The sequence below is a fragment of the Vidua macroura genome, chromosome 7, assembly GCF_024509145.1.
Source record: "Vidua macroura isolate BioBank_ID:100142 chromosome 7, ASM2450914v1, whole genome shotgun sequence".
In the NCBI taxonomy this organism is placed as follows: Eukaryota; Metazoa; Chordata; class Aves; order Passeriformes; family Viduidae; genus Vidua; species Vidua macroura.
The window spans coordinates 39,353,051-39,380,919 of NC_071577.1; the positions used below are offsets into that span (position 1 = coordinate 39,353,051).

At 40.3% G+C, this 27,869-nt stretch overlaps 1 protein-coding gene across 1 annotated transcript in view; it reads right to left on the reverse strand.

Moving 5' to 3' along the window:
* Positions 1 to 27,869, reverse strand: part of NEB (nebulin) — a 103,881-nt gene that overhangs the window by 45,630 nt on the left and 30,382 nt on the right. The window contains exons 50-92 of the mRNA XM_053982419.1: positions 27,509 to 27,820; positions 27,001 to 27,204; positions 26,631 to 26,735; positions 25,838 to 25,945; positions 24,972 to 25,283; positions 24,331 to 24,534; positions 23,914 to 24,018; positions 23,326 to 23,433; positions 22,137 to 22,448; positions 21,518 to 21,721; positions 20,858 to 20,962; positions 20,270 to 20,377; positions 19,307 to 19,618; positions 18,646 to 18,849; positions 17,938 to 18,042; positions 17,652 to 17,759; positions 17,217 to 17,528; positions 13,644 to 13,847; positions 13,321 to 13,425; positions 12,759 to 12,863; positions 12,362 to 12,673; positions 11,954 to 12,058; positions 11,610 to 11,708; positions 11,332 to 11,433; positions 11,048 to 11,155; positions 9,927 to 10,238; positions 9,698 to 9,802; positions 9,509 to 9,613; positions 8,884 to 8,988; positions 7,925 to 8,032; positions 7,716 to 7,829; positions 6,685 to 6,882; positions 5,307 to 5,411; positions 4,788 to 4,892; positions 4,604 to 4,708; positions 4,033 to 4,140; positions 3,261 to 3,374; positions 2,611 to 2,808; positions 1,720 to 1,824; positions 1,341 to 1,445; positions 985 to 1,092; positions 604 to 711; positions 142 to 249 (exon numbers count right to left, since the gene is read on the reverse strand). Of these exons, the coding sequence (XP_053838394.1) occupies positions 142 to 249; positions 604 to 711; positions 985 to 1,092; positions 1,341 to 1,445; positions 1,720 to 1,824; positions 2,611 to 2,808; positions 3,261 to 3,374; positions 4,033 to 4,140; positions 4,604 to 4,708; positions 4,788 to 4,892; positions 5,307 to 5,411; positions 6,685 to 6,882; positions 7,716 to 7,829; positions 7,925 to 8,032; positions 8,884 to 8,988; positions 9,509 to 9,613; positions 9,698 to 9,802; positions 9,927 to 10,238; positions 11,048 to 11,155; positions 11,332 to 11,433; positions 11,610 to 11,708; positions 11,954 to 12,058; positions 12,362 to 12,673; positions 12,759 to 12,863; positions 13,321 to 13,425; positions 13,644 to 13,847; positions 17,217 to 17,528; positions 17,652 to 17,759; positions 17,938 to 18,042; positions 18,646 to 18,849; positions 19,307 to 19,618; positions 20,270 to 20,377; positions 20,858 to 20,962; positions 21,518 to 21,721; positions 22,137 to 22,448; positions 23,326 to 23,433; positions 23,914 to 24,018; positions 24,331 to 24,534; positions 24,972 to 25,283; positions 25,838 to 25,945; positions 26,631 to 26,735; positions 27,001 to 27,204; positions 27,509 to 27,820 (6,684 nt within the window). The remainder of the gene's footprint in view (positions 1 to 141; positions 250 to 603; positions 712 to 984; positions 1,093 to 1,340; positions 1,446 to 1,719; positions 1,825 to 2,610; positions 2,809 to 3,260; positions 3,375 to 4,032; positions 4,141 to 4,603; positions 4,709 to 4,787; positions 4,893 to 5,306; positions 5,412 to 6,684; positions 6,883 to 7,715; positions 7,830 to 7,924; positions 8,033 to 8,883; positions 8,989 to 9,508; positions 9,614 to 9,697; positions 9,803 to 9,926; positions 10,239 to 11,047; positions 11,156 to 11,331; positions 11,434 to 11,609; positions 11,709 to 11,953; positions 12,059 to 12,361; positions 12,674 to 12,758; positions 12,864 to 13,320; positions 13,426 to 13,643; positions 13,848 to 17,216; positions 17,529 to 17,651; positions 17,760 to 17,937; positions 18,043 to 18,645; positions 18,850 to 19,306; positions 19,619 to 20,269; positions 20,378 to 20,857; positions 20,963 to 21,517; positions 21,722 to 22,136; positions 22,449 to 23,325; positions 23,434 to 23,913; positions 24,019 to 24,330; positions 24,535 to 24,971; positions 25,284 to 25,837; positions 25,946 to 26,630; positions 26,736 to 27,000; positions 27,205 to 27,508; positions 27,821 to 27,869) is intronic.

The window sequence follows — 27,869 nt, forward strand, 5'->3', positions numbered from 1 at the left end:
ATTCTTGATGGATACTTCTCTAAATAATTAAAAAAGCCTCAAAGAAGAGGGATCTGACAACTCAGCAGTCAATGTACTCTCATTATACACATTTTGGGCACTGCAAATACAACTGAAAGCAAATACACATATTTACTGTACCTCGTTAATGACTTGATTGACTTTCCTCACATTTTCAAAGCCAACATCTTTAGGTCCCAGAGTGTAGCCCTTGGCTTTCATGTGCTCATAGGCTTCTTTGTATTTCAGCTATAAAAGGGACAAAAACACACAAAAACTAAATTAGATTATGATTCTGGCTACACTGCAGCTCTGACAGAAGTTTATGCTGTATAAAGAGACAGATTTTTAGAGATAAAACAAGTGAGATGTAGCTGTATCAGAATTAAATACACCACGCATCATAATTATTTCTCCCTTTAGCATACGGCACAAAATTAATAATACAATAAATTTTTCTTGCATCTAATAAGGTATTTGCATAATGCTGTGGAAATTTTTACTTTGATAGTAAAGGCCCAAGCTGAGAGTCTCTTATCTGGGGCTGCTGATGATTGCCATGGTGTAGAAGGATGATTTGGAAGGATTTAGAGCCTGACTTACATCACTGCCGATGTGCCGGACGTGTTTGGCGTGCTGGAAGTTGGGAGTGTCCGTGGGAAGGCTGTACCCAGTGGGCAGAGCATTCACACCAGCCCAGCGATACAAATTCTGCAAGAGCAGAGAGAAAGACTTTGCACAACTGTCAGCAGTACTTGAGGGGAAAATCCCTCCATCCTGGAAATCTCTCCATCACAACTGGCAAAAGATTTTCCCCATCCCTGGGGGAAAAGTGCATTAAAATGCATTTTTATAGCTCAAATGAGGATCTTTTCCCACTTTCATTTCAGAGCAGTGACATGTAGCTTCACCTGAAAAGCTAAAAGCAGACAATTTGGTTTTTCAGCATCACAAACTCAGTGGAGCCTGAAGTTTTGTACTTACCTCACTCTGTATTTTGTTTGCATTGTATGCCCGCTCCAGATCCACTGTTTTATCAGTGGGGATCATCTTGCCCTGGACATTCTTCTTGTAATCACCTCGATAGACAGCCTGGGAAAGAGGAAAAGTCATCATTGTCACATTCTCTCACAGAATGTTTTGTTTGCATACAATGGGAATTGTTCCTAAAAAAGCTGGATTAAAGTTTTTTGGCTTCAGGCAATTATGTCTACAATGAGGTGTAGATAATCAACAACTATTAAAATTAAATGATTAAAAACATATTAAAAGTCCCATTTCTCAAGCTGGTGAGGTAACAGCATTTGGAATATTGGCTGGAAGGTGAGAGAAACACTTACCTCACTTAAATTCAAGGCACTGATCACATTCTGGACATAGACAGGAGTGTCCGTGACCACAGTGAAGTCCTTCTTCATTTTTTCTGCCTTAGATTTGTACTTAATCTGCAGAGAGAAAGCAAAAGCTCTAATTACTACTGCTAGTAATTGTTAATTTAATTTATTGTATTATCATATTTACTATACTTACTATTCATTTCATCACTGAGCTATTTTATTAGCGAACCAGCATTGAAACAGAAAGTATATTGGAACTATGGCTTGTTATTTAATGAATCCTTCAACCAAGAAGGATAAATAACATTTTCCAGACTACACCTGGAGTGGAATAAAGCCACAGTGGACTGAAAAAGAAACAAACCCAGAGTTATCCACTCACATCACTGCGAAGGTCATAGGCTTGCTTGGCATGGAGGATTTCAGGAGTGTCCCAGACAAAGCAGCCAATGCCTTTCAGCCAGTTCAGGTCATCCTTGTAGATAACCTAAGGAAGCAGAGAAGGAACCTGTAAGAATTCCACCAGGACCTAATCCCTTATTTCTAAATCACTCCAAAACAAAACTATCAAATAATGGCAAGGAAGGTTTCTACTACTTTGATTTTTTTTTTGTTTTGTTTGTTTGTTTGTGAAAATCAAAACAATTCCTTCAAGAATGTAAATAATTTTTTTGTTGTTTGCTTCAATTTGGGCAATAAATTAAAAATCCAGTGATAAAAAAAAATAAAAAACACCTGCACATCCTACTGGGCTCTGATTTACTGCCAGATCCTGAGCTGACCTGCTCGAGGCAAGTGTGTAGAAGCTTTGCCCAACCAGGATTTTCTCAGACTTCCAAAGTTTCCACACCTCATGCAACCAAATAATGGACAATTTACAGACAGGGTAGAACTGTAATGTTATGACCCAAATGCTTACACCATTAACACTGAAATTATTGAAACTGCTGCACAGAGGTTGTGGATTCCCCATCCCTGGAAGTGTCCAAGGCCAGGTTGGACAGGGCTTGGATAGTGGAAGGTGTTCCATGGCAGGGAGTGGAACTGGATGAGCCTTAAGGTCCTTTCCAACCCAAACCACTCTGGAATTTTCTGATTCTATTCAAATAATATAATGGGTGTCAATGACCCATTTATTGCCAAGTGTCACAAAAAGGAAGCGGCAACCTCAGAGCGCTCCAGCGACGTTTTTGCTAAACCATTTCCTCCAACAGAGCACAAATGAAGGAACATTCTCAAAAGTGAGCCAGGAACAAATGATCTGGGGACTCACATCACTGACTTGGTCGGTGACTCTTCTCACGTGGGTGTTGACCTGCAGGTCTGGCAGACAGAGCCACTCGTGGAGCCGCGTGCGATAATCGATCTCGCTGATCTTCTTCTGGGCGTCCTTGGCTGAGATGATGTCCACCATGTCTGGGACAATGTGCACCTTGGCTTTGGTCTTCTCATAGGCTTCTTTGTACAGACGCTGTGGAGTTAAAGCAGTGTTTGATAGAGCTGAAGAATAAATTGTTGAGAAATTTGAAGGAAATCATTGCTATTTTCATGGGATGTCAGTGGGACAGAGATCACTTTGGTCCTGACTAAAATTAACATCTGGCCTGCTCTAGAAATAATTTGCAGAACCCCAATGAGGGAGGTAAAATGTGATTTGTTCAATTTTCATTGTGCTGATGAGTTAAAAGGAGGCAGATGATGTTTTTACCCATATTACCCTACAGGTTTGGCCATGCAGGCAATGCAGTAATTGAGTTAAAACTTAAATTTATGGTTGTATTCTAGAATTTAGCAAATACTGCACACTGCCAAACGCATGTGGGAATGGGATGTCTGGATCAAGGCACTGGGATTCCTTGAGTGGCTGCTTCTGAGATGAGCATGGCTTTATCAGGAAAACACACATCCAGAAGCAAGACTTACATCAATGTTGAGCTTCCCAACTCTGAGGCACCTTTCTGTATTGGGATCATCCTCAACACCTCTGGGCAGGGTGTACAGGGCTTTGAACTTGTCATATTCCTCACGGTATTTGACCTGAGCACGAGCAAAGAAATGCAACAATTAACTGACTCCAGAGAGTCACTTGTGGGTTTGGAACAAAATTCATCATCATTAAGCAAAAAGTTGAGTCCAACAAGTAGGGAAAGGTTTTAAACCAGGATTTTAGTTTTCTGTCTTGTCTTAAACGGACAAGAAAGCACATAATAACAATCAGGTTGTAAAACAACAGCTGACTAGAGGGTTTTAAAAATTAATAGATGTAGAATAAGGCACTTATTTATCCTTCCAGCTGTTTCATTTAAAGAGAGTGGTCTCTCTTAATTCTTACTTCAGTAAAGCATAAGGTATTTTCTATACTTAGAAAGCATCATTTAAGGATTTTTGGTGTTTTTCTGACCTGGATGCTCATGAAACTTAGACTAGAAAAAACGTAACATTTTCTGTTTGGATTACTAAAAAATGATTTTTTTTTCCCCATTACAAGAAGCCACAAAGGACTGTTACCCAAATGACTATCAGAGAAAAATCATTATCTACAGATACATATTATATCCCAATTAAAAAGGGAAGGAAAATTAAGGTTTAAAAATAATTTATATCTATAGTAGATGCAAGGCTTGAAGGATTTAATTGTTAGATTTTTTTTAATCAGTGCAGTGATTAAAAAAAATAAAGAATTTAATTCACTTACAATGCTTGCATTGTGCTTCAGTTCTTTGGCACGTGCCAAGGCTACAGTATCTGAGGGCAGTGCATAGCTGGTGGCCTTCACTTTATCCCAGGCCTTCTTGTAGAGATTCTGTGAGGAAATAGAAAGTTTGTGTGAGTGGAAAAATAATTCTTGTAAATAATTACCAACAACCAACAGGAATCAAAAGCCCTTCTGCTTTTACTTAGACACCAAAGTATTGTAAAGAAGATATTAAGTGACAATATCAAGTGCATGTAAAGGGTGATGAAAATCCTTTCTAACTATTCATGTCTCTGTTCTCATATGAGGTTTTAATTTTGTTCAGGTGTAATTCTATACAGGAAATCTATTTATTAATCCATTTGTTTTGCCAAGAGTGGCATTACAATTGGAAAATATGGCCCTTGCCTGAAATACATCTCCCCCAAGCTCAAGGAGTGCAGTGGTTCAGCACTGGCTTTGAGAAGCTCCTGGTTTGGATGTTTATCTTCAAACAATAAACAAACAAAATAAAACAAAAATCCCACATTAAAGGTCCTTAAGAGAAAAATAATTGTGTATAAACACTTACATCACTGTAGAGATTTTTCAAACTCTGAACTCTTTCTGAATCCACTGTGTCAGTCACAGTTGTGTACTTGTCCTTCGTTTTGTGGAACTCCTCCTTGTACTTCACCTGGAGGATGAAAGCTGGGTTTAGTGAATTGTTTCAGTGCTCAGAAGGACAATCCTGAGCAGAAAAGGTGGGGATTCACCTCACTGGCGTTGGCAGCACTTTGCAGAGCAGTCACATAGACAGGGGTGTCTGTAACCACACTGAAGTTCTGGAAGTTCTCCTTCCCTGCAGAGGTGTATTTTATCTAGGGACACAAAACCAACAAAACACTCGTTAGTGCTGAAAATTACCTGGAAATCCCCCTTTAAAATCACATCTGGACAGCTGAAATCAAAAATTACATCTCAGTTAATATCAACTCTGAAAGTGACAGGTCATAAAACAGAAATATTTAATATATAGCCAGTATGAGCTAAGGAATAATGAAATTAAAAGCCACAGCTGTCTTTACATTCTCCTAAGTTTTCTCCTCCTCCAATAACACAAGTGATGTCTCTCCAGAAGCAACTCCAAGACCGTCTTCTCACAGTTTAAACAAAATATTTCTGATGTAACAGGAATTACTTCCTTCAGCTCTGACTAGGACATGTCAACCCCAGTGAACCACAAATGGAAGAAAAAAAACACATAAATATTTATTTATTTAAGGAAAACTTACCTGGCTCTGCAGGTCATAGGATTTCTTAGCCTGTAGGATTTGTGGAGTATCCCAGACGTAACATCCAAGTCCCTTCAGCCAGTTTAAGTCATCTTTATACACAGACTGCATGGAAGTGAACAGAACATTAGGTCAGGAAGAAATTTACCTTCTGCCAATTAAACCAAGGAATTCTGCATCCTACTAAGCCAGGCAATTCACACACCCTCAGATTTTATTGGGAAGGTTGGCTGGCCCAAGCTGGGACACCACTGCCTGCAGAATATGAGCACCATTCTCTCACCTGTGGGCTGATACAACCCCAACAAACAAGGGGAATTCTTTTCCAGACCCACTGGATCCAGAAGGATTCTGGATACTGGCCCCTGTGCTAATTCCAGCATTCCCAATTACAACAGATAAGGATCACTGCAGTGATTGGTACTAAGAATCCAAGGCCATGGTTATTGACTCATATTAATGAATCGATTAATTCATAATCATTTAATATGCAAATATGAATTTTCATGTTTCATTAATATTAATTTCATATTTAAATATTATGGAAGATACTTGGGGGGAAAATGATGGGAAAGGCTGTTATAATGTCAAACAAACGGGATCAGTAAGCTCACGTAGGTTTAGAAGGGTTTGGACGATGCCCTCAGGCTCCTGCTGGGATTTTGGGGGTGTGCTGGTGTCTGTGGGAGTCCAGCACATCCCTCTGGCTGCCCTGGCTGGCTCCAGACCCTGGCAGGGGGCTCAGAGACCCTGGCACAAAGTCAAAAACACCTGTGGCTTTGATTTTAGCCTGTGAGAAAAACTGCCAGCTTTGTGTGAGGAATTACAAGCCACAAGGGTTTGAGCAGTGTGGTAGTTGAATTAACACAGGGTGAAAAAGTAGAATTTTGGGGTTTTTAGAATGGGGTTCAGGGGTACAAGATGGAGGGATTTGGGCATGTCCTGACCTTCTTCTCCTTCTCCTTGCCCTCCATGTCTTGCTGTGCTGGTGACACTTTTCTGTTGGTTTAAGGCACAGACACACTGTCCAACATCAATGACAGACATTGGCACGTTATTGTAACCATGGCACACGGAGTTTTTGGTATAAAATGTGAACACTGCCCTGAGGGCAGACAGAATGCCATGGCCGAGCTGCTGGACAGAGCTCAGCAGGGCAGAGAGAGAATGTTCTAGAGAAGGGAAAATGAACACCCTTGAGAAGCCGACCCTGCACGTTCAGACTCCTTCTTTGGCTGCACGGGTTGGGAGAACAAGGACTTTTACACTCTTGGGGTCATCCCAACACCACAGAGACAGACCCTGAGATGCTGGATGACCTTGATGGGTCCCTTCCAAGCCAGCCTAATCTCTGTCTCTGAATAAATGATGAACTTACATCACTCAGGATCTCCTGGGCTTTCCTGGCGTGGATCACATCGTTCTCCTCAGGGGAGCAGCTCCACTGATGGAAGTACGTGCGGTACTCCAGGTCACTGAGGATGTACTGGCACTTCTTGGCCAGGACGTGGTTCATCATGTCAGCTGGGATATGGACATTTTTCTTGGTGTCTTCGTAGTTCTTTCTGTAAGCCAGCTGAAAAGCAAAGATTGGGGAAAAGGTGAGAGGCAATAGGAGTGCTTTTCTGTATAACTCTGGATTTTGGACTAAAAGGTGGCAGCATAATCTGAGATGTGGCTCCTGGATTTAGTAGCTAAGCTCCCATGGGATTCAACAGGATAGAAATCTTAACTGGGATATTAATCACCTTTTATTTTGACAAAGTTCTGGAAGGACAGCAATTACCTTCACTTGCAGTTTTAATAGCTGATGAGAAAACTAACAAGCCTTCAGGATTAAAAAACTCATGCTCCACACATGGTTTTCATCTAATTAAAGATAGAATATTTGGGATTACACTGATCTTGTGCCCTGCATGTGCAGTGCTGACAACAGCAACACACCAAATGTGCATTTAATTTTCCAGTTCTTAAATTCCTATTTCAACTCAAAATTTACACTTTTATTTGTAAAGGAAATGAATCCCACTTGATATTTTTTTACTGCTCAGATCCTTAGACTGAAATAGAAAAAGGCTTTTTTTCCTTACTGTAGTATTTCTAATAGCTAAACAAATCCCTTTTCAATCTCCTAAATAATTTTAAATTCAATTATTCAACCCACATATAAAAATAAGTGTGCAGGGAACATAAGCATGCTGAAATAATTGTTACTGATATTATTGTGGATTTATGTTAAGGTTGGACTTGATCTTGGAAGTCTTTTCCAACCTTAATGACCCTGTGATTCTCCAGTTCTATTAAACTTTGCACTACTTATGTTTAAGTAATGAAACAGTGAATTTCATCAGTGAAATAAATGGTGAAATAAAGGAAATGGAAAATATTCCAGACTCGTTCATTCCTTACCGCGCTCCTCATTTTCTGGAATTCCAGGGAGTGAATGACACTGGGGAAATCACCAATATCCTTCCCAGCCAGGTAATGGCCTTTCAGCTTCTCATATATTTCCTTGTATTTAAGCTGAAAAAATATTCATGTGGAAATTTTAATGCTCATTCTTAACAACATATTGGGGGGGGGGGGGGAAAGGGAAAGAATAGGAAATCCCTCCTGACCTCGCTGTTGATGTGGTTTGCATGTTTGGCTCCCACAAGTGGAACGTATTTCTCATCCAGAGTGTACCCAATGGGCTTGCTCAGCTCCCAAGCCTTCTTGTAATGTTTCTAGACAAACACAGCACACACAGATTTCGATGAAAAATTCCCATTTATACACGCATGGGATATGACACGGAATACAGAATGTTTTTACAGAGTGGTTCCCAATAAATTAAATGGAGAATGTTCATTTTGAACAGTCATTCAGAATAAGGCAAACAGGACACGTGTTCACTTCAGGGAAGCTACCTAAGCACAAATTTGAGCTGATTTCTGCTTTCTTTATTATATTTATACCAGAAGGGTAATAAAAATGTCCAAAATATAGATATGAGCTCTGGTTTAAAAGTGCAGTATAGAATTGAGATTGATAATTTTCTAGATGATCAAAATTGTGAAAAATCTTCAAGAAATATTGGCGTTTATTAAAGAAACATTTGTGCCAATGGAACTTTCCTAATACTTTTTTGTTAAATATTAAATATTTTCACCTTCAGATTAAATTATGAAGTGCCTCCTCATACAAATGAGTAATCACTTCTATTTAAAACAAATAGAGGTTTCTCATTAAAATCAGTGAGACTACTCGAAAGTAACTGCTTAATTACGTAAATAATCTACAGTTTTCATTTATTATAAAAAAAGTAAATGTAAAATGTATCAATAGTCTCAGAAGATATTATTGGATGGAATTATATTTGGTTTTATCACACCGTTATGACTTCCAAGCACCACATAGCTGTCTGTCCTTTGAGATCATTTCAGTAAGGAAAGAAATCACCCTGATTCCAGGGTGATCCAAACAGGAAAGCTGAAGAAAAAAGGGATTAAATAACCTCCCCAGTGCCACTACTGAGAGTACAACAGTTCCTCAAGTCCACCCCACATTTCAAAGGTTGATATCTATGGGATCTCACCTCACTGTGGAGCAAGGACATGTCTTTGGCATGGTGCAGAGCAGGAGTATCATCAGACCCAATGTACTGGCCTTTCTCCTGGTTAAATGTTTCTTTGTATTTTAGCTACAAAAGAAATCCAGCACAGTGTTAATTCCACAGGAGAAATACATTTTTCCCATTAGTCCATCTATTAGCAGTAGACATTGCTTTTCTCTTGTGTTATAATGCAATAATGTTGTGTAGGACATTCCAACCATTGTAATACACAGGCAAATGTTACTGTGCCACCTCAAAATCCACATGGTATTCATGAAAAAATTAAGATACTGCTCAGCAAATACAGTTTAGCAACACCAGGAACTCCATGAACTGTTCAAGAACAGGACTCAGTCTTCTGTAAAAAAAATCTACGCCAACTCTAAGTCAGGGACATGCCATATTCTTCTACAGGAAAATGTTAAATTGCTTGGACAGCAATATTGTGTTGTTCATTCCTATCACTTCTTACTAAACTTGTTTACCCCAGGAAAGCCTGTTATTATTGAGGTGCACACACAAATATATAAGGCTGAGTTAGCAAAAGCAATTAAATAATCTCCTAATTCTTCTCTATGATTTTTTTACTTAAAAAAAAGGTACATACATCACTCTGATTGACAGAGTTCATCTTTGCCAAAGTGATCTCAGGAGTGTCAACCACGCTGGTGTACTTGGAAAAGTTCTCCAGAGCTTCTTTTGTGTATGCTCTCTGCAAAGAGGAGAAATAATGTCTTAAACACTGTGCATGAGAAAGAAGTGCTAATTGTGGAACTGCTGAAGTATTTTCTCTTACCTTGTTTATCAGTTCCTGTGCATTCTTAACCTTCTTATGCTCCACTGAATCGAGAGGGATCCAGCCACAGCCACGGAGCCACTCCAAATCAGCTTTATAGACGTTCTAAAGCAGAAAGACAATGCAAAAGGACAGAAATTACTGAACTCAGGAGGGATGATGTGCTGTGGGCAATACCCTTAGGCCAGGCCATGTGGAAAGGACCTCGCAGGGCTGCCCCATCACTCACATCACTCTGCAGGTCGTAGGCCTGCCGTGCGTGGATCACGTCGTTCTGGTCAGGGTGGCAGGTCCACTGGTGCAGGTACTGGCGATACTCAACATCACTGACCAAGTTCTGGCACTCCTTTGCTGCCACAACTGCCATGGCATCCGAAGGCATGTGGATTTTGGACTTGGTTTTGTTGTAGTCTGATTTGTACAGCCTGTCGTTCTGGATCTCGCCCGCGTGCTCGTACCACACCAGCTTGGGGTCATCCCTCATCTTGGCAACTCCCACATAGTGACCTCTCTGCTTGACATACTCAGCTTTGTATTTCAGCTGGTGGCAGAGGGGAGAAATACAGAGAAAATCAGCTCTGGCTGTACCCACTCTGGTTTTAACCTGGGAACAGCTTCAGCTTTGTCAACACAAAGAGCAGATGAGACAGGGAGCTGTTAAATGCAGCCTTAGGTTTTCAGTACATGACCAGATAAAAATCTAGTCACAAACAACAACATTACTTTGTATAAGCCTTCCGGTTCAAAATACAGCATTTTCTAGTCTAATATACTCCCTATTTTCAGTAAAAGGAATTGTTAACACAAGAGGGAAGACTTGCTAGAGAATGTTTTCTAGCAAGTGCATTTAATCTCATTTTGGCAACAAATTACTTGAGATTGTCTGAAGAGTGGATGCTTATTTATGGTATTTACGTCAAACTGTTTTGACAAAATGTTTATTCCAAATAAGAGTCATGTAATAATTTCAAGATCCATTATGCAAATGTTTAAAATGTAAAGTGTGTCCTGGCTTACAGGTTTTGATAGTCCAAAAAGTGAAATCAGAGCCATGTATGCTATAATCACAGAATCACTTCAAGTATTTAACACTTATAAAATATGGAAATCCAGCTCAGTTGATTTTCTGGAGAGAAGGAATGTGGAAGGAATCTGACCTTCAGCACTAATATCTCCAAGCCACATAATCACAAAGATGGCTGAATTATTTGGAGGACAGTAGAATTCACAGGCCATGAAAAGTCTAGATGTTACCCCAGATGGAAAGCTTTTTAAGTCTGTTTGGGAATTTTCAAGGCCTAAAACATTTCAGGCATCCAAGCACTCATCTTCCTAATGAAAAATCATTACCTCACTTTGGACATCACTCGAGCGCTTGGCATGAGAGATCTGCACCGTGTCAGGAGGCAGGAGGTAACCAGTGGCTTTTTCTTTCTCCCAACTTTCCTTGTACAAATTCTGTGGGAAATAAAAAGTGATGAGGAATTCAACACTACTACAATGAGAACGATTACTGTATGTATGTAATTTATACAGAAGGATAACAAATCCTTCCTTCAGGTTGTTATCAGTAAGGCAGGTTTTCTAAATATCTCAAAAATGTGAGTAGAAGCTGTCAAGGAGAGACCACGCACCTGATTCAGAATTCTGGCTGCCTCTCGGGCCATATCCAGCTGTGGTGTATCTGTGAGAGTATAATTTGTCTTGGCCTCATTCCATTCTTTGTGGTATTTAATCTAGGACACAGAAAGAAATGTCTGCCTTGTAGCACCACCACAGAACTGGGAAAAACACCATAATTTACACACAAAATAACAAATCAACCCCTGAATTGGCAAGGCTAGTAGACAAAGCACATTAAATACAGAATCACAGAAGTCAAATGTAGCCCAGACACTGAGAGCAAACTTACATCACTGAGGATTTCAGTGCTGTTCTTTGCTGTGACATAATCCACTCTGTCAGCCACGGGAGTGAACGGGAGAGTTTCAGCTTTCGTGCGGTACTTCCTCTGCACAAGAAAGAGAAGAACAGATTACCCTGGAATATTTGATGCCTAATACAGCGATTCTGCATAGATACACAAGATAAGGAAGTTCTGATGGAGAAAAACTTCTGCATAGACAATAAATCTTGTGAATATACTGCAGTTGCATTTTTCATTGGGAAAAAACCCTCATTGTTTAAACCATTTAAAATACTTTGAGTGACAAATACCCCTGAAGAAAATTTTAGTATTGAAAAACATTTGGTTACCTCACTCAGGAGATCTCCAGCATATTTGACATGCTTGACTCCAAGGGAGTCATTTGGCAACCACCCGATTCCCCGCAGCCATTCCAAATCAGCTTTATAAACAGCCTGGGAAAACAAAAGAGGGTCCATGCTCTTAGCTACACTGCCCTGGACAATCCAGTAAGATTCATAAAAAACAGCATTTAATCCAGTGGTTAAAAGGGGAGCAGCAGTTCCAACATGAGCACTACATCTGAATTTATCACCCTCCCACCATGGCAATTTATAAGTGGCCGACACTGTGCAGCTCTACCAAAGAGCAAGGTAAGTTCCCTGAATTCAGGAGCAGATTGCCACTCCTTAGAGCTGAAGCAGAGTAAGAAGAGGCAATACAGGACTAGGTTAAGGGGTGTTTTGAGGTGAACTTACATCGCTCTGGAGGTCGTAGGCTTGCCTGGCATGAATGACATCGTTCTGGTCGGGCAGGCAGATCCACTGGTGCAGGTAGTGCCGGTAGTCGGCGTCGCTCACCAGGGCCTGCCCGTGCTTGGCTGACACGATGGACATCATGTCCACTGGCAGGTGGCACTGGGTCTTCTGCTTGGCAAAGTGCTTCTTGTACTCTCGTTCGCTCTGAACTTTGGCTACGTCCAGGGCAAACTGGATTTTGGAATCTCCCTTTGCGTTGGGCACTCCCACGTAGTGTCCTTTCTGCTTCTCGTGCTCCAGCTTGTATTTGTACTGGGGGCAGAGCAGAGGTCACCATCAGTAACAGCTAGCATGAAAGAGCTCTTGGAGCATGGGAGATGCCTCTTTTGGTACTTACATCACTGGCAATCTCTCTAGAAGCCTTGGCTGTCTTGATTGGAATTGCATCTGCTCTCAAATCGTAGCTCATCTTCAGCTCGTCCCAAGCTCCTTTATATTGTTTCTGAAAAGACAGATAAAATATCACACACATGCTGAATGCTCTGACATTTTCATTACAGAAACAGAGTTTCCAACCATTTATTTGCTGAAATACCATGAAATTTTTTGAGCATTACTCCTGCTCCTAGCCATAAATGCAGTTGCCTCTGAAACATGCAACACCAGCTGTGCAACCTATAAAGCAAAGAAGGGTGTTTGTAGAAGGGTAGAAAATCTTTATATGCCTTGGATTCTCATCCATTTCAATAAAATATTCCCTCAGCAGGGGCATGATATTAATAATTTTTAAATAGCTGAATGCAAATATTTATTTTAAAATGGCTGAATACTTTAAGGATATTCAGTAGAGGGAAGGGAATGTCACAAGCCCTGTATGAGGACAGACTTCAATGAGATTCAACATCTTAGAATGATATATTCCACACACTATTTTAGAGAAAACAGAATGATAAACATACCTGGCTGTAATTAACAGCATTAGCCTTGGCTAGGTTGATTTCAGGGGTGTCTGGCATGATGTGGATCATAGTCTTGTCCTTTTCCCAGGCTTCTTTATATTTTGGCTGTTAAAACAGTCATTTAATAATATCATCAGACTTACAGAATTTCACATATCAATAATATAAATTCCCAAACATCTCTCCTGAACTATCATCTCGAAAGTGTAAAATGTTTGGGAAAGCACTGAACTTAAAACACCACGGATCAGTTTTATATTTTAGCAGTGAGATTTCTCTTTAGTTTCTAGTGTGGAAGCAGCTCTGGGGAGGTTGGAACGTACAATGCTGATCTGTTCAGCGTTGGTTTTGGCCAGAACAACATCTGGGGAATCCACAACACTGGTGTACTTCACGCTGTCAATGGGGGTCCGATACACGTTGTCACTCAGGAGATCCTGGGCATTCTTCACCCTCTTAATTTCTGGAGAGTCGTTGGGCAACCACCCAATTCCACGGAGCCACTCCAGGTCTGACCTGTACACAGCCTGGGAGAGATGGTCAGAAAAGGAAAATACTGTTTAAAATTACTGTCTTAATAATTTTAAGCTATGCAAAGCAGATTATGTTATATAAACCTAGTTAGAGTCAGAGTAATCCTTTTTATAGACAGGAGATGTTCAGTGTCATAAGTAAAATTAAACCTGGCAACAAGGTTTTAAGTAATTCAGTTCTTACACAACACATACTAAAACCTTGTAATGAGAAACAACTGAAAGGAGTTGCAGTTAAAGATGATTAATATTAAAAGCTTACAACAGTCTTCCTGTCCCTTGCAAAACACTTATTCCTCTAGTAATTTCAACAATTTACAAGTCCTAACAAAACCCCAAGCTGCCTACCAGGAAAATTGACAAACAGCAAGGAACAGGAACCTCATCTCCAAAGCTTGTAACTGAAACAGTGGAAGAGGAAATAATAAGCAGCAAAGCCAGGTCAGGAAATCAGCTGCATTGACTCCTGCTTTGCATTCAGCCACTAAAACCTCTCACTAGCTACCTCACAGAGATTTCTTCCAATTAAATAAATTTCCAAGCTGACTTAAGCAAACAGAAGTAACAAAAGCCACCTGATTCCAAGGCAGCAAACAGCTCTTATTCCTAAGTGACATCAAAGCAAGAAAGGCAAATCCTTCAGCCCCTCCAAATCATACCTGTCAACAAGAATTATGCAACCTATTATCAACTAAAGTTTTACAAAATGTACAGATAAAACCAATGCTTTTTAAGGGTGTAAAAGAACACATAATAGCAGTAACAAAAAGTTTAACAGTCTAAACATAAATATGTTGTGACTGTATAGCATTGAACAAACAGAATAAGGCTGTAATCTATTAAATAATAAAACCAGACATCTCTGTAGGTACTCACGTCGCTCTGGAGGTCGTAGGCCTGCCGTGCGTGGATCACGTCGTTCTGGTCAGGAAGGCAGGTCCACTGGTGCAGGTACTGCCTGTAGTCAATGTCACTGACCAGGGTCTGGCACTCCTTGGCTGCCTGCACCGACAGGGCATCCACGGGGATGTGGATCTGGGTCTTGGAATCGTTGTAGGCCTTCTTGTAGAGGCGGTCGTTCTGCAGGGCCATGGCGCGCGCGGCCCACGCCAGCTTGGGGTCCTCCTTGGCACTGGGGCACCCGATGTAGTGGCCCTTCTGCTTCTCGTGGGTTTCTTTGTACTTGTACTGGAAATGCAGAGAGGACAGAAGGCGTGTTGCTCACCTGGACACAGCCACCAGACTCAGGCTGCCAGCCTGAGCTTCCCTCAGTTCTGCTGAGACACAAGCACCACACGAAGGGAAGGCTGTACCTCACTGGCAATGTCTCTGGAGGCCTTGGCTTGTTTGATGGGAATGGCATCAGCTCTTATGTCGTAGCTTTTCGCCTTGGCCTCATCCCAGGCTTTCTGGTAATGTTTCTGTAAAGAAAATTAATCACCTTCGTTAAACACAGTGCAATGCCTTCTCTAAAAACCTGCGTGCCTGGAACGACCAGCTTGGGAGCCCCGTTTGCTTCCTGAGACTGGCAGAGTTACTATAATGATCCTGGCAAGTGTCTCAACAGAAAACTCATGATTTAAAGAAGGTGGAAAATTTAAACACAAAGAGGCAGCAGAAATATTTGTGAAGACAGCACTAGGTCTGCAGACTCCAACAACTCCTCCATGGAATGCATTTGGCAGGTTTTGCCAAAGGGAGAAGGAGTTGTGTGGAACTGTGCACTGAGCTTGGGAGTTTGTTCATGAACACACAACCTGTTGATAGGCTGAGAGGTGATAAAAAGCCTCTGGATGTAATTTCCTGTTTACAAGCACATTAGAAGGTGAGATCATGCACCACCATTTACAGCAAAACCTGGAAGAACAATTGCCAGCTTTCATTTTCTAACATTTCACAAATATTTCATGTTATTCTCTTACATTGCTGATGTTGAGAGCATTGACTTTGGACTGCAGCATGACAGGAGTGTCTGAAGGGAGGGAAATCTGGGTCTTGTCTTTATCCCAGGCCTCACGATACAGACGCTGTGGAGAAAGGAAGAACAGCAGCAATTCAGTATGGTGAGAACAAAACACCAAGAGGAATTCTTCAGTAATTCCAATTTGCAAAACTTCCCAACTTGTTGCCCTGATTTTTAAAAGTGTTAAGTTTTTTTTTTTTTATAGTTCTTTTGAAAGTTTTAACATTCTCATAAAATGTCTTCAGTCTTCTGATAATGTTTACATATTTCTACTGGAGTTCTCACGCACTGTTCATGTCAATAATGATTGTTTTGCATTCTTCTTTGTGAGAGGAGAGAATTGATGGACTGTTGGTTTGACCAGTGTGGTTGGAGAGGTGGCAATTTCATCCTCCAACCTGCTGTCACTTTTGGAATTCTATATATTGCGAGGTCAGAAATAAAATTGGCTTTTTTTCTCTCTTGAACTCACCAACCTTCTGTGTGCTCATTTTGTGTCCAATAGCGACACCAACTCATCGTTCCCACCATAGAAATTCTACTCTCCACCAGAAAGAAGTGAAATGTGGAAGGGGAGCTTACATCACTGAGCTGCATGGCGTTGGTCTTGGCCAGGACAACGTCTGGGGAGTCAGCGATGCTGGTGAACTTCAGCTGCTCCGGCCGCGTGCGGTACAGGCGGTCGTTGAGGAGCTCCTGGGCCTTCTTGGCTTTGACCACGTCCACAGACCCTTCTGTCAGCCAGCCAATGCCTCGCAGCCACTCCAGGTCGGACTTGTACACGTTCTACAAACAAACCAAGGGTTATTGGCATTGCAGAGATAACTCTTAGCCCAGAGAGCTGGTGGACTCTCGATTCCTGGAGATGTTCAGGACCAGTCTGGATGAGGCTCTGAACAACCAGGTCTACTGGAAGGTGTCCCTTGTCCATGGCAGGGGGTTGGAATAAGATGATCTTTTCCAATCCAAACCATTTTGGGATTCTGCAGCTCTAACTCTAAGTGCAAGAAGGTTTTTCATAAGCCTTTCCCCAACTTATTCACACACGCTTTACACAACAAGCAGCCAGTGATGCTCTGTTGTATCAGGTCTTTTCTAGACACAGCACCCCTGATTTGCGCAGAAACAATGATACTTTTAATACACTACATCCAGACCAGGGGCATAAGCTGCAAGTAGTCTGAAGGCAAACATTCCAACACCAAGAAAACATGGCTTCCTTATGAACTGCCCCAAATATTTCTGGCACCCAGGCTGAAATCCTTCAGAAAGGATAAAATAAATATACCAGAACTGACTGCAGGCCCAAGAAGGTGCATTTGAAAGTATGTTTGCCAGTCACTAACAAACAGAGCCTCACACAGCTGCCCTAAAGCTTTCCTACAGCGATTGTCACTCACATCGCTCTGGAGGTCGTAGGCCTGCCGTGCGTGGATCACGTCGTTCTGGTCAGGAAGGCAGGTCCACTGGTGCAGGTACTGCCTGTAGTCAATGTCACTGACCAGGGTCTGGCACTCCTTGGCTGCCTGCACCGACAGGGCATCCACGGGGATGTGGATCTGGGTCTTGGAATCGTTGTAGGCCTTCTTGTAGAGGCGGTCGTTCTGCAGGGCCATGGCGCGCGCGGCCAACGCCAGCTTGGGGTCCTCCTTGGCACTGGGGCACCCGATGTAGTGGCCCTTCTGCTTCTCGTGGGTTTCTTTGTACTTGTACTGGAAATACAAAAAGAAGTGAATCTGGGATGCAGGTCCCATCATTTCCTATTGCTACTGATCACAAAAATATATATTCTTGTTTTTGAGGTAACTGAAAATAACTGTAAAGGAAGAACATACGTCACTCGCAATGTCTCTTGATGCTTTTGCTGTTTTGATTGGAATTGCATCAGCTCTCATGTCATAACCCTTCTTTTTGGCCTCTTCCCAGGCTTGGACATAAAGTTTCTACACAAGAGAAGACAGAAAATGGCTTATCAATATTCTGAAAAATGGGATTTCTACATTTCGTAATTGTCTCTCAATTCTTTTTATGAATGCGTGTTTCAGAACATCTTTATGATTAAAGAAATGCTGACTTAACTCTGAATTTCCACTAGTTCAGTACATGTTTAAATGTCCTTACATTGCTAACGTTGGCTGCGTTGGCCTTTGCTAACAGAATGTCTGGTGTGTCAGGCATGACATGGATGGACTTCTTGTCTGCATCCCAGGCTTCCGTGTACAAGCGCTGCGAGAGAGGAAAACAGCCCTTTACAAACAGTCCTTTATACAATTATTTTACAGTTACAATTATTTTACAAACTTGGGGTAGTTTCAGTAAGCTCTAATACCATGACACAGCAAAGTTTCTCTCTGAACAGCTCAAGAAGGAAAACTTTGTTCCTTCTCATTATTTCTCAGGCTAAGCTGGTGCAGCAATTGATAGATTTTGGATTGTGGAGAAACAGCCAGAGGAGGAAAAGCGTATTAATTATTCTGTATAAGTTGTTTGATTAGGTTTGTTATAAAGGAGGAGGTACTTAGTGACTTTGACCCTCCAGATCTTGGATATGTTGCAGATGTTTCACATCCAGAGAACTTCAGGCATTTCCTCATCACTTGTTCATCACGCAGTATTACTCTTGGAAAAATCTGTGATTTAAGGGACTTTTGTCTGTAGATTTTTGCCAACTGCTCACTTCAGACTGAGCCCTGAGAGAACAGCTTTCCTGTACAATGGCTGAATTTGAACATTGACTTTCTCTTAAATCCGCAAGTTTTTGGGTTTACTTTGCATTTTGAATTTTTCACCTCATGTACAAGTTCTATTAACTGGCAATACCACCCTCACCTTGTTCATGATCTCAGCATTTTGCTTGGCTAAGACCATGGCCAAGGAATCTGTCACGCTGGTAAATTTGATTTTGTCTGCAGGCTGCCGATACTTCCTGTCACTGAGGATTTCTCCAGCTTTCTTGGCTTTCTCAACTTCCAAGGACCCAATAGGAACCCATCCAATGCCTCTCAGCCATTCCAGGTCTGATTTGTAAACAGCCTGAAAAAATTTGAAAATTTGTTATATATGGGCAAGTGTGATCAAATATTAAAACTAATATAAACAAGAACATACAATATGAACAACTGGGTATGTTTCTGAGGATATGGTTCTGAAAACAACAGTTGTTTTTGAAGATTAAGTAAAATAATTTTTAAATCAGACAAATAACAGAGGTATTGGAGCACAATGCTAGTATCGGAGTAACACACAAATTATACCTCAGGTTAAGGACTGAAAAAATAGAATTAAACATATGTTTGATGAAAGAATTGAAAGAATTAGAACATTTCAACAAGTCTGATGCAAGCGAGTAGAGGATTATTGTCCACATTTTAAAAATTAGATTGTGAAAGACTAAATTCTGTATTACAGAATTACTGTATTACAGAATTACTGCACTGGAGAATTACTGCACTACAGAAATACTGTGTTACAAATTTAAGGATTTGCTCACATCACTCTGGAGGTCGTAGGCTTGCTTGGCGTGGATCACGTCGTTCTGGTCGGGCAGGCAGATCCACTGGTGCAGGTAGTGCCGGTAGTCGGCGTCGCTCACCAGCTGCTGGCACTTCTTGGCCAACACAATTCCCAGCATGTCCACGGGGCTGCTGAACCTTGTCTTGGACTTCTCAAAGTCCTTCTTGTACTCCCTGTCACTCTGGATCTTGGCCACGTGCATCGACCACATCATCTTGGGGTCATCCTCGATGTTCCTGGCCCCGATGTGGTGGCCCAGCTGCTTGCGATACCCTTCCTTGTACTTGTACTGCAGGAAAAAAATCCATATGTATATTTATATATTTTATCCTTTTTTAACACAAAGCATTTAAATAGATTTCTTGGTAGAAAAACAAGGAGCATAAAAATCTGTTACCCTCTGTCTCTTAGTGATATTGCCTAATCCTTGAAACAAAACCTGTCCCAGTCATTGCAGAGTTTCTTCCCTGGTTTTGTATTCCAATGTTTTGGATTTCAATGTGACACTGAATCAGAATCATTTCTTTCCTCCAGAAAAAACATGCATTTAAACTTTAAGAATTCATTTACTTACATATCTCTTTTGGGGACAAATTTTAAAGTACTTCTATTTTTGAATCAGAAATTAACTTGACAAACTCTAGCATAGACTCCTACATCTTTTTGTTCATTCTACTTGAACATCCACGGATAGCAATGGGGGCATAAAAATAATCTTCATGTTATTATATTTATTCATTACTGTGATACATAACTCATACAAAAAAATACTGGCTATCCATTTTTTTTTGTGCACTTAAGGCATGTGGTAGAATTACTATGAAAACAGATTTCTATATTATCTATTTTGTGAAATGTGACGTTAGCAAACAAGTGAACAAAGATTCTGTTTCTTTTCCATTACCAAATCCACAGAGAAATGAGAACAAAGCCTGCTCACCTCACTGGCAATCTCCCTGGAGGCTTTGGCAGACTGAATGGGAATGGCATCAAAACGCAAATCATAGCCCTTCTTCTTCGACTCCTCCAAGGCCAGTTTGTACATTTTCTGTGAGAAAGGGTCACATCTTAGTTTCAAAAAACAAAATTCAAAACTGCATCTCAGTTCAGCACAACTGTGCAGTAAAACAAATGAAGTCCAATGAACAATATTGTTCCTCTTCAGACAATTTAAATACTGTTCTCTAGAAAAGAAAAAAAACCCCACCAGATTTCAAAGACCTTGTAATTTTATCGTAGATGTTTGGAAAATGGAAATCATTTAGGGAATGCAAAGACTGGAACATTTAAAAAACTAAATAACCTATTTCCACAACTTCCTGTAGAAATTATTTCTAATTTTTGTGGGATAATATATTTTTATTGAAAATATATTTTTGTGGAAGAACAACTCTGATTTCAGCATGGGAACAGACCATTTGTGAAAATAAACAACTTGACAATATTTTAAAATTAATAAAATTCAAAGGTGACAAAAGTGTACTTATCAGAAACCCTTTAACTATCTCAGCTCTCCAGTTGCACTCACCTCACTGTAGTTCACTCTGTTTTGTTTGGCCAGCAGGATTTCTGGGGTATCAGGCATGACATGAATCGTGGTCTTGTCTTTGTTCCACGCTTCAGTGTACAAACGCTAAAAAAGAAAACATGAAGAGATTGATACGGCATTCAAAACCAGGTTAATATCTCATTAGTCATTGAAAACACATTAATTAAAATGATAGGAGCCTGATCTAGTGGAAATTGTCCCTTCCCATGGCAGGGGGTTGGAACAAAAAGATCTTTAATGTCCATTCTAACCAAAACCATTTTATGACACTATAAAATATAGTATGGATATTCAGTTATGTGTTAATCTGGTAAAAGTAACATCAACAAAAGTAGATTTTATCTGAGGGAGTTTAAAAACATTAAGGAAACTGCCACATTGCTTCAGAATAATGAATAAACCAAAGCATTATTAGTGCCCAATGCACACACACGCCAAGGAAAATATTTAAATGCAGAATATTACACAAATTTGAGTCTTCCATTACCATAAAGTTATGAGTGAAATAAAAAGAGCACACCGATTGAAAATGCATAATGCCTGAACTGCAGCATTGCCTGTGCTCAGTTCATTCCCAGTCCTGCCTCCAGGGCTGAGGCAGACACCCCTGATGTGTCACCCCGAGGGATCAGGACTCACCTTGTTCATGGTGTCTGCGTTCTGCTTGGCCAGCACCATCTCCAGGGAATCCGTGACACTGGTGAACTTGATGGTGTCCGGACGCTGGCGGTAAATTTTGTCACTCAGGATCTCCCCTGCCTTCTTGGCCTTCTCAACTTCCAAGGAACCAATTGGGACCCAGCCAATGCCCCGCAGCCATTCCAGGTCAGATTTGTAGCAGTTCTGTTACAGGAAAAAAAAATTACACAGGTTATTTTAATAAAATAATAATGATACTGTATGTTACAGAGTGCATCTTTCCAAAGGAAAGTAACCTTCCTATCAGCTCTTCACTCAAACAAATTCAAAGCTGTAAAGAAAATTATGGAAAAAATGACAGCATTTCACCTACATTAAGGGTGAAGCCACTATCCAACTGTCACAGAATGGTAAATGATAAATGGTCCAAATCCTGGAATTACAGATTTTCATTTAAATATCAGTTAGTTAATACAACCTCTATATTAGCATCAGTTAACAGTGAAACTTAAAAATAAATCTCAAGATGCTGGTTCTACCACATCAGAACAAGATGGCCTGAACCAACTATGTAAAATAAACTCATTCCTCAGCAAAAATCAAATGCCAGAGGACTCACATCGCTCTGCAGCTCGTAGGCTTGCTTGGCGTGGATCACGTCGTTCTGGTCGGGCAGGCAGATCCACTGGTGCAGGTAGTGCCGGTAGTCGGCGTCGCTCACCAGCTGCTGGCACTTCTTGGCCAACACAATTCCCAGCATGTCCACGGGGCTGCTGAACCTTGTCTTGGACTTCTCAAAGTCCTTCTTGTACTCCCTGTCACTCTGGATCTTGGCCACGTGCATCGACCACATCATCTTGGGGTCGTCCTCGATGTTCCTGGCCCCAATGTGGTGGCCCAGCTGCTTGCGATACCCTTCCTTGTACTTGTACTGAAACAGAAGGGATTTAAATTACTTGGTAAAATTTAAATGACTTGGTAATTTAAATTGGTAATTTAACTTGGTAATTGACAAATTAATAAGTAATTCTAACAGATTAACGTACTCATTGTTTTGTAAAGATAAATATATGATGTCTTTCTGCTCTGGGATTAATTTTCACATAAGAAGCTTTTTTATCAGATATAGTTACCTAGGAGTTTTTATATAACACGCTTTCAATCACTAAACGTTTAATGTCACATTCCAACAGGTCTGGTACTTCACATTCTTTTACTATTAAGATTAAATTTTAAATTTTAACTTACTTTACAAACTTTTTATAAAACTCCTTGATTAAGACCATATGATTTACTGTGAATATAAAGAGTTGAAATACCCAACTTGAGAGTAAACAAAGAGCATAAAAATCTGTTATCCTCCATCTCTCAGTGATGTTGCCTTACCAGAAGCACAAGCTATCATAGTCATTGTATAGTTTATCCCTGTTTTTATGTTCAGACATCTTGAATTTCATTATGACACTTGAACAGAAATATTGCTTGAATCAGTAATTAACCTGACAAACTCTATAATTGGTTCATACACCTTTTTGATCAAGCTGCCTGAATATCCATGGACATCAACAGAAGTATTGCAGGGGGCATATTAATAATCTTCACATTATTATATTTATTTATTACACTGATATATTCCTCACGATAAAAATACTGGCTCCCCTTTCTTCCATGCACTAAAGGCAATGTAGTGGAATCATTACAAAGGATCACTATGAAAATATATTTCAATATTATCTATTTGATGAAGTATGAGAGTAGCAAACATTATGATTCTTTTCCATTACCAAATCCATAGATTTGCTGCTCACCTCACTGGCAATCTCCCTGGAGGCTTTGGCAGACTGGATGGGAATGGCATCAAAACGCAAATCATAGCCCTTCTTCTTCGACTCCTCCAAGGCCAGTTTGTACATTTTCTGTGAGAAAAAAAAATCACAATTGAGTTTCAAAAACAAAATAGCATTTCAGTTCAGCACATCTGAGTAATAAAACTATTCAAGCCCCTAAACAATAGTGTTGACTTTCAGTCAACCTAAACATCTTCAGCCCAGCTCTATATTCACTAGAAAGTAAAAAACTGCGGATTTCAAAGAACTTGTAATTTTATTGTAGATGCATGGAAAATGGGAATAATTGAGGAAAAGCAAAGCAAAACTAGTTATTTCCATACCTTGCTGTAGAAATTATTCTTAATTTTTGGGGGATAATATATTTCAGTAGCCCAATTAGATATCCAGGAGTTCAATTTCTCTAACAACTCTGATTTCAGCATGGGAACAGACCATTTGTGAAAATAAACAACTTGACAATATTTTAAAATTAATAAAATTCTAAGGTGACAAAAGTGTACTTGTCAGAAGTACAAGTTAATTGTCTCAGATTTCAGTTGCACTCACCTCACTGTAGTTCACTCTGTTTTGTTTGGCCAGCAGGATTTCTGGGGTGTCAGGCATGACATGAATCGTGGTCTTGTCTTTGTTCCACGCTTCAGTGTACAAACGCTAAAAAAGAAAACATGAAGAGATTGATACAGCATTCAAAACCAGGTTAATCTCAATAATCAGGGAAAACACAGACCATACCAAATTAAAATATAGGAAATGTAACAGGGATAATCAGTTAGGTAATTAGGAAAAGACAGTATTGACAAAAGGAGGATTGACTTGTGGAAATGTAACATTTTAAAAACACCACATTGATTAAGGAGAAAGAATAAATAAATGAGCATTGCTTGTGCTCAGTTCATTCCCAGTCCTGCCTCCAGGGCTGAGGCAGACACCCCTGATGTGTCACCCCAAGGGATCAGGACTCACCTTGTTCATGGTGTCTGCGTTCTGCTTGGCCAGCACCATCTCCAGGGAATCCGTGACACTGGTGAACTTGATGGTGTCTGGACGCTGGCGGTAAATTTTATCACTCAGGATCTCCCCTGCCTTCTTGGCTTTCTCAACTTCCAAGGAACCAATTGGGACCCAGCCAATGCCCCGCAGCCATTCCAGGTCAGATTTGTAGCAGTTCTGTTAAAAAACAGAAGAAAAAAAAAAAAAAAAATCACCCACACAGGTTATTCTATCAATAATAACCATAATGCAACTTACATGGTGAATAGTTCACCAATAAGTAACCTCACTGTCAACTTAACAATTAATTTAAATAAATTCAAAGTACAAGAGAAAATACAGAAAAAACAACTGCATTTCCACTATATTAAGGGTGAAGCCATTATTCAACTTTCACAGAATGGTAAATGATAGATAGCAATTCTGGAGTTAGAGGATTTCATTGAAGCATCAATTAGTAAACACATCCTGTTGGAGAGCTTAGTTTCAAACAGCCACAAAATTTAAAAATAAATCTCAAAATGCTGGTTCTACCACATCAGAACAAGATGGCCTGAACCAACTATGTAAAATAAAGTCATTCCTCAGCAAAAATCAAATGCCAGAGGACTCACATCACTCTGCAGCTCGTAGGCTTGCTTGGCATGGATCACGTCGTTCTGGTCGGGCAGGCAGATCCACTGGTGCAGGTAGTGCCGGTAGTCAACGTCGCTCACCAGCCCTTGGCACTTCTTGGCCAACACAATTCCCAGCATGTCCACGGGGCTGCTGAACCTTGTCTTGGACTTCTCAAAGTCCTTCTTGTACTCCCTGTCACTCTGGATCTTGGCCACGTGCATTGACCACATCATCTTGGGGTCGTCCTCGATGTTCCTGGCCCCGATGTGGTGGCCCAGCTGCTTGCGATACCCTTCCTTGTACTTGTACTGAAACACAAACCAAGATATTACATTTCTGCATCATCTATAAGTATCAGTTACTCATATTAAATATTTCTAGCAATAACCTTTCCAAACTTATCTATAACCTACCATTAAAAAAAAAAACCCAAACAGTCAAATCAATTCTCATGCTAATAATATTCCAGGACTAAAGTTTTTTGCTATTTGAGTTAGAACCCTAAACAGAAATTTTTTATCATTTTCCTTTTTGAAGAAATGTGCTTTACTAGTATTAGTGAGAGATAATCCTGGTCTTAATAAATGCATTTAATCCTTATTACATATAATGATACGCATACTGTAAATACTTATTTACACATATAGGGCTATGAGCTATACAATTATCATGATAGCAGCATTATATTGTTCTTATAATTATCAAATTTATTTTTTTTTAACATACATTATATTTTTCTTGCAAAAATCTACTACTTAAGGTCACAGTTTAACTGCAGTGCCTTCTGAGGGATCCAGCTGATAATTTTCAGGTTGCAGAGGAGAGATGTCAAATAGAAAGAAACAAAAAGTTAGATTCTTACATCACTGGCAATTTGCCTGGATGCTTTGGCTGCTTGGATGGGGATGGCATCAGCTCTCAAATCATAGCCTTTCTTCTTTGCATCTTCCATGGCCTGTCTGTATTGTTTCTAGATGAAGAATTAAACAGTGGGACTCATGTAAGTTCCATATGTTATATTCTATGCAAAACAAACTGCTTGGAAGTAGATCTAATAATTATGTTTAGATTTATTATACCCAGTCTTATCTACCTTAAACTCAAAACCTCAGATCAGTAGCTGATACAAATTCATGTCAAAGGAAGACCTTTACTAAATACATTTGTTAATTAATTCTTATTTTACTTCTTTAAATAATGTAACATTGACTACAATTTAGAGCTAAACTTTTCTTCTATACACATGGAGTAAAACTTACTTTTTAAAACCACTGATATGGCTTACTGATGTGAACTTGTTTGCCTAAAATAATGTTGAACACTGGCATCACACCTTTTCAGAATTATGGTGGTAATTACCGTTCTGGTACTAATTTTTTGCCTTCCCAACATTATGCACACTGGCAGGAATGACTCCCCAAAAACTCAGTGGAAACACACAACTCATGTGGAATTTACGGAATTTCTTCTCATCAGTGCTCACTGTTCTATGTATTCATTACTACAAATATACATTTTTTTAAAGTCACAATTTTGGGGATAAATATGGGAGTTACTTAAGGAAACTGACAGTGCCATCTCTAGAAGGTTTCCAAGAACATTCCTGATCCAGCCATGACACAGAGCAGTAGCATTTGGAGAGCTCCCACACTCACCAGACTGTAGTTCTTCTTGTTCTCTCTTGCCAGTGTGATTTCAGGCGTGTCAGGCATGATGTGGATTTGTGTCTTGTCTTTATCCCAGGCTTCAGTGTACAAACGCTGCAGGAGAAACACAGCAGAGTATTTGGAGACATTCACAATTGATAACTGTGGCAAAATAACTTAGTAATTCTCTAGGAAGATATTACTAAATCAGCTCTTGATGAAAACAAGTTTCCCACTGACTACCAAAAATGGAACTTACATTTTTACAGCCTTACAGTGCTGAAATCTCACAGCACAGGCACAAGTCTGGGGTCCCAGTCCTGTCTCAGGGGTTTAGGCAGAGATTGTTGATGAGTTACCTGATCAAATCCAGACTCACCTTGTTCATGGTGTCTGCATTCTGCTTGGCCAGCACCATGGGGAGAGAATCTGGGATGCTGGTGAACTTGATGGTGTCTGGATGCTGGCGGTAAATTTTGTCACTCAGGATCTCCCCTGCCTTCTTGGCCTTCTCAACTTCCAAGGAACCAATTGGGACCCAGCCAATGCCCCGCAGCCACTCAAGGTCAGACTTGTAGCAGTTCTGTTACAAAATATAAAGGCATCACTTAAAAATTTCCCCTTTATATGTTAATCAGCATTTAAATATATTCAAATTCCCTGTTATGAAGGATGATACGGAGTTAATTCTGCTATTTGGATGTAAATAAACCTTCATAATGTCGTTACATTCAGATTCCTTCACTGCTCAAAATATAATAGCCTTGCTTTGAACAGGGAAAAAAACAGAACGTGAAAAAATACTATATGAGAGCAAATTCTCTAGTTTATATTCCAAGGAAATTACAAATATTTTGGTAATCCAGGGCTTATCAGCAAGTACTCACATCACTCTGCAGGTCATAGGCTTGCTTAGCATGGATCACATCATTCTGGTCTGGCAGACAAGTCCATTCATGGAGGTAGTGCCGGTAATCGGCATCACTGACCAGCTCCTGGCATTTCTTGGCCAACACCACTCCCAGCATGTCCACGGGGCTGCTGAACCTTGTCTTGGACTTCTCAAAGTCCTTCTTGTACTCCCTGTCACTCTGGATCTTGGCCACGTGCATTGACCACATCATTTTGGGGTCATCCTCGATGTTCCTGGCCCCAATGTGGTGGCCCAGCTGTTTGCGATACCCTTCCTTGTACTTGTACTATGGAAAAAAAATGATCAATGAGTGTTAGTTTAGGGTTTTTATATGA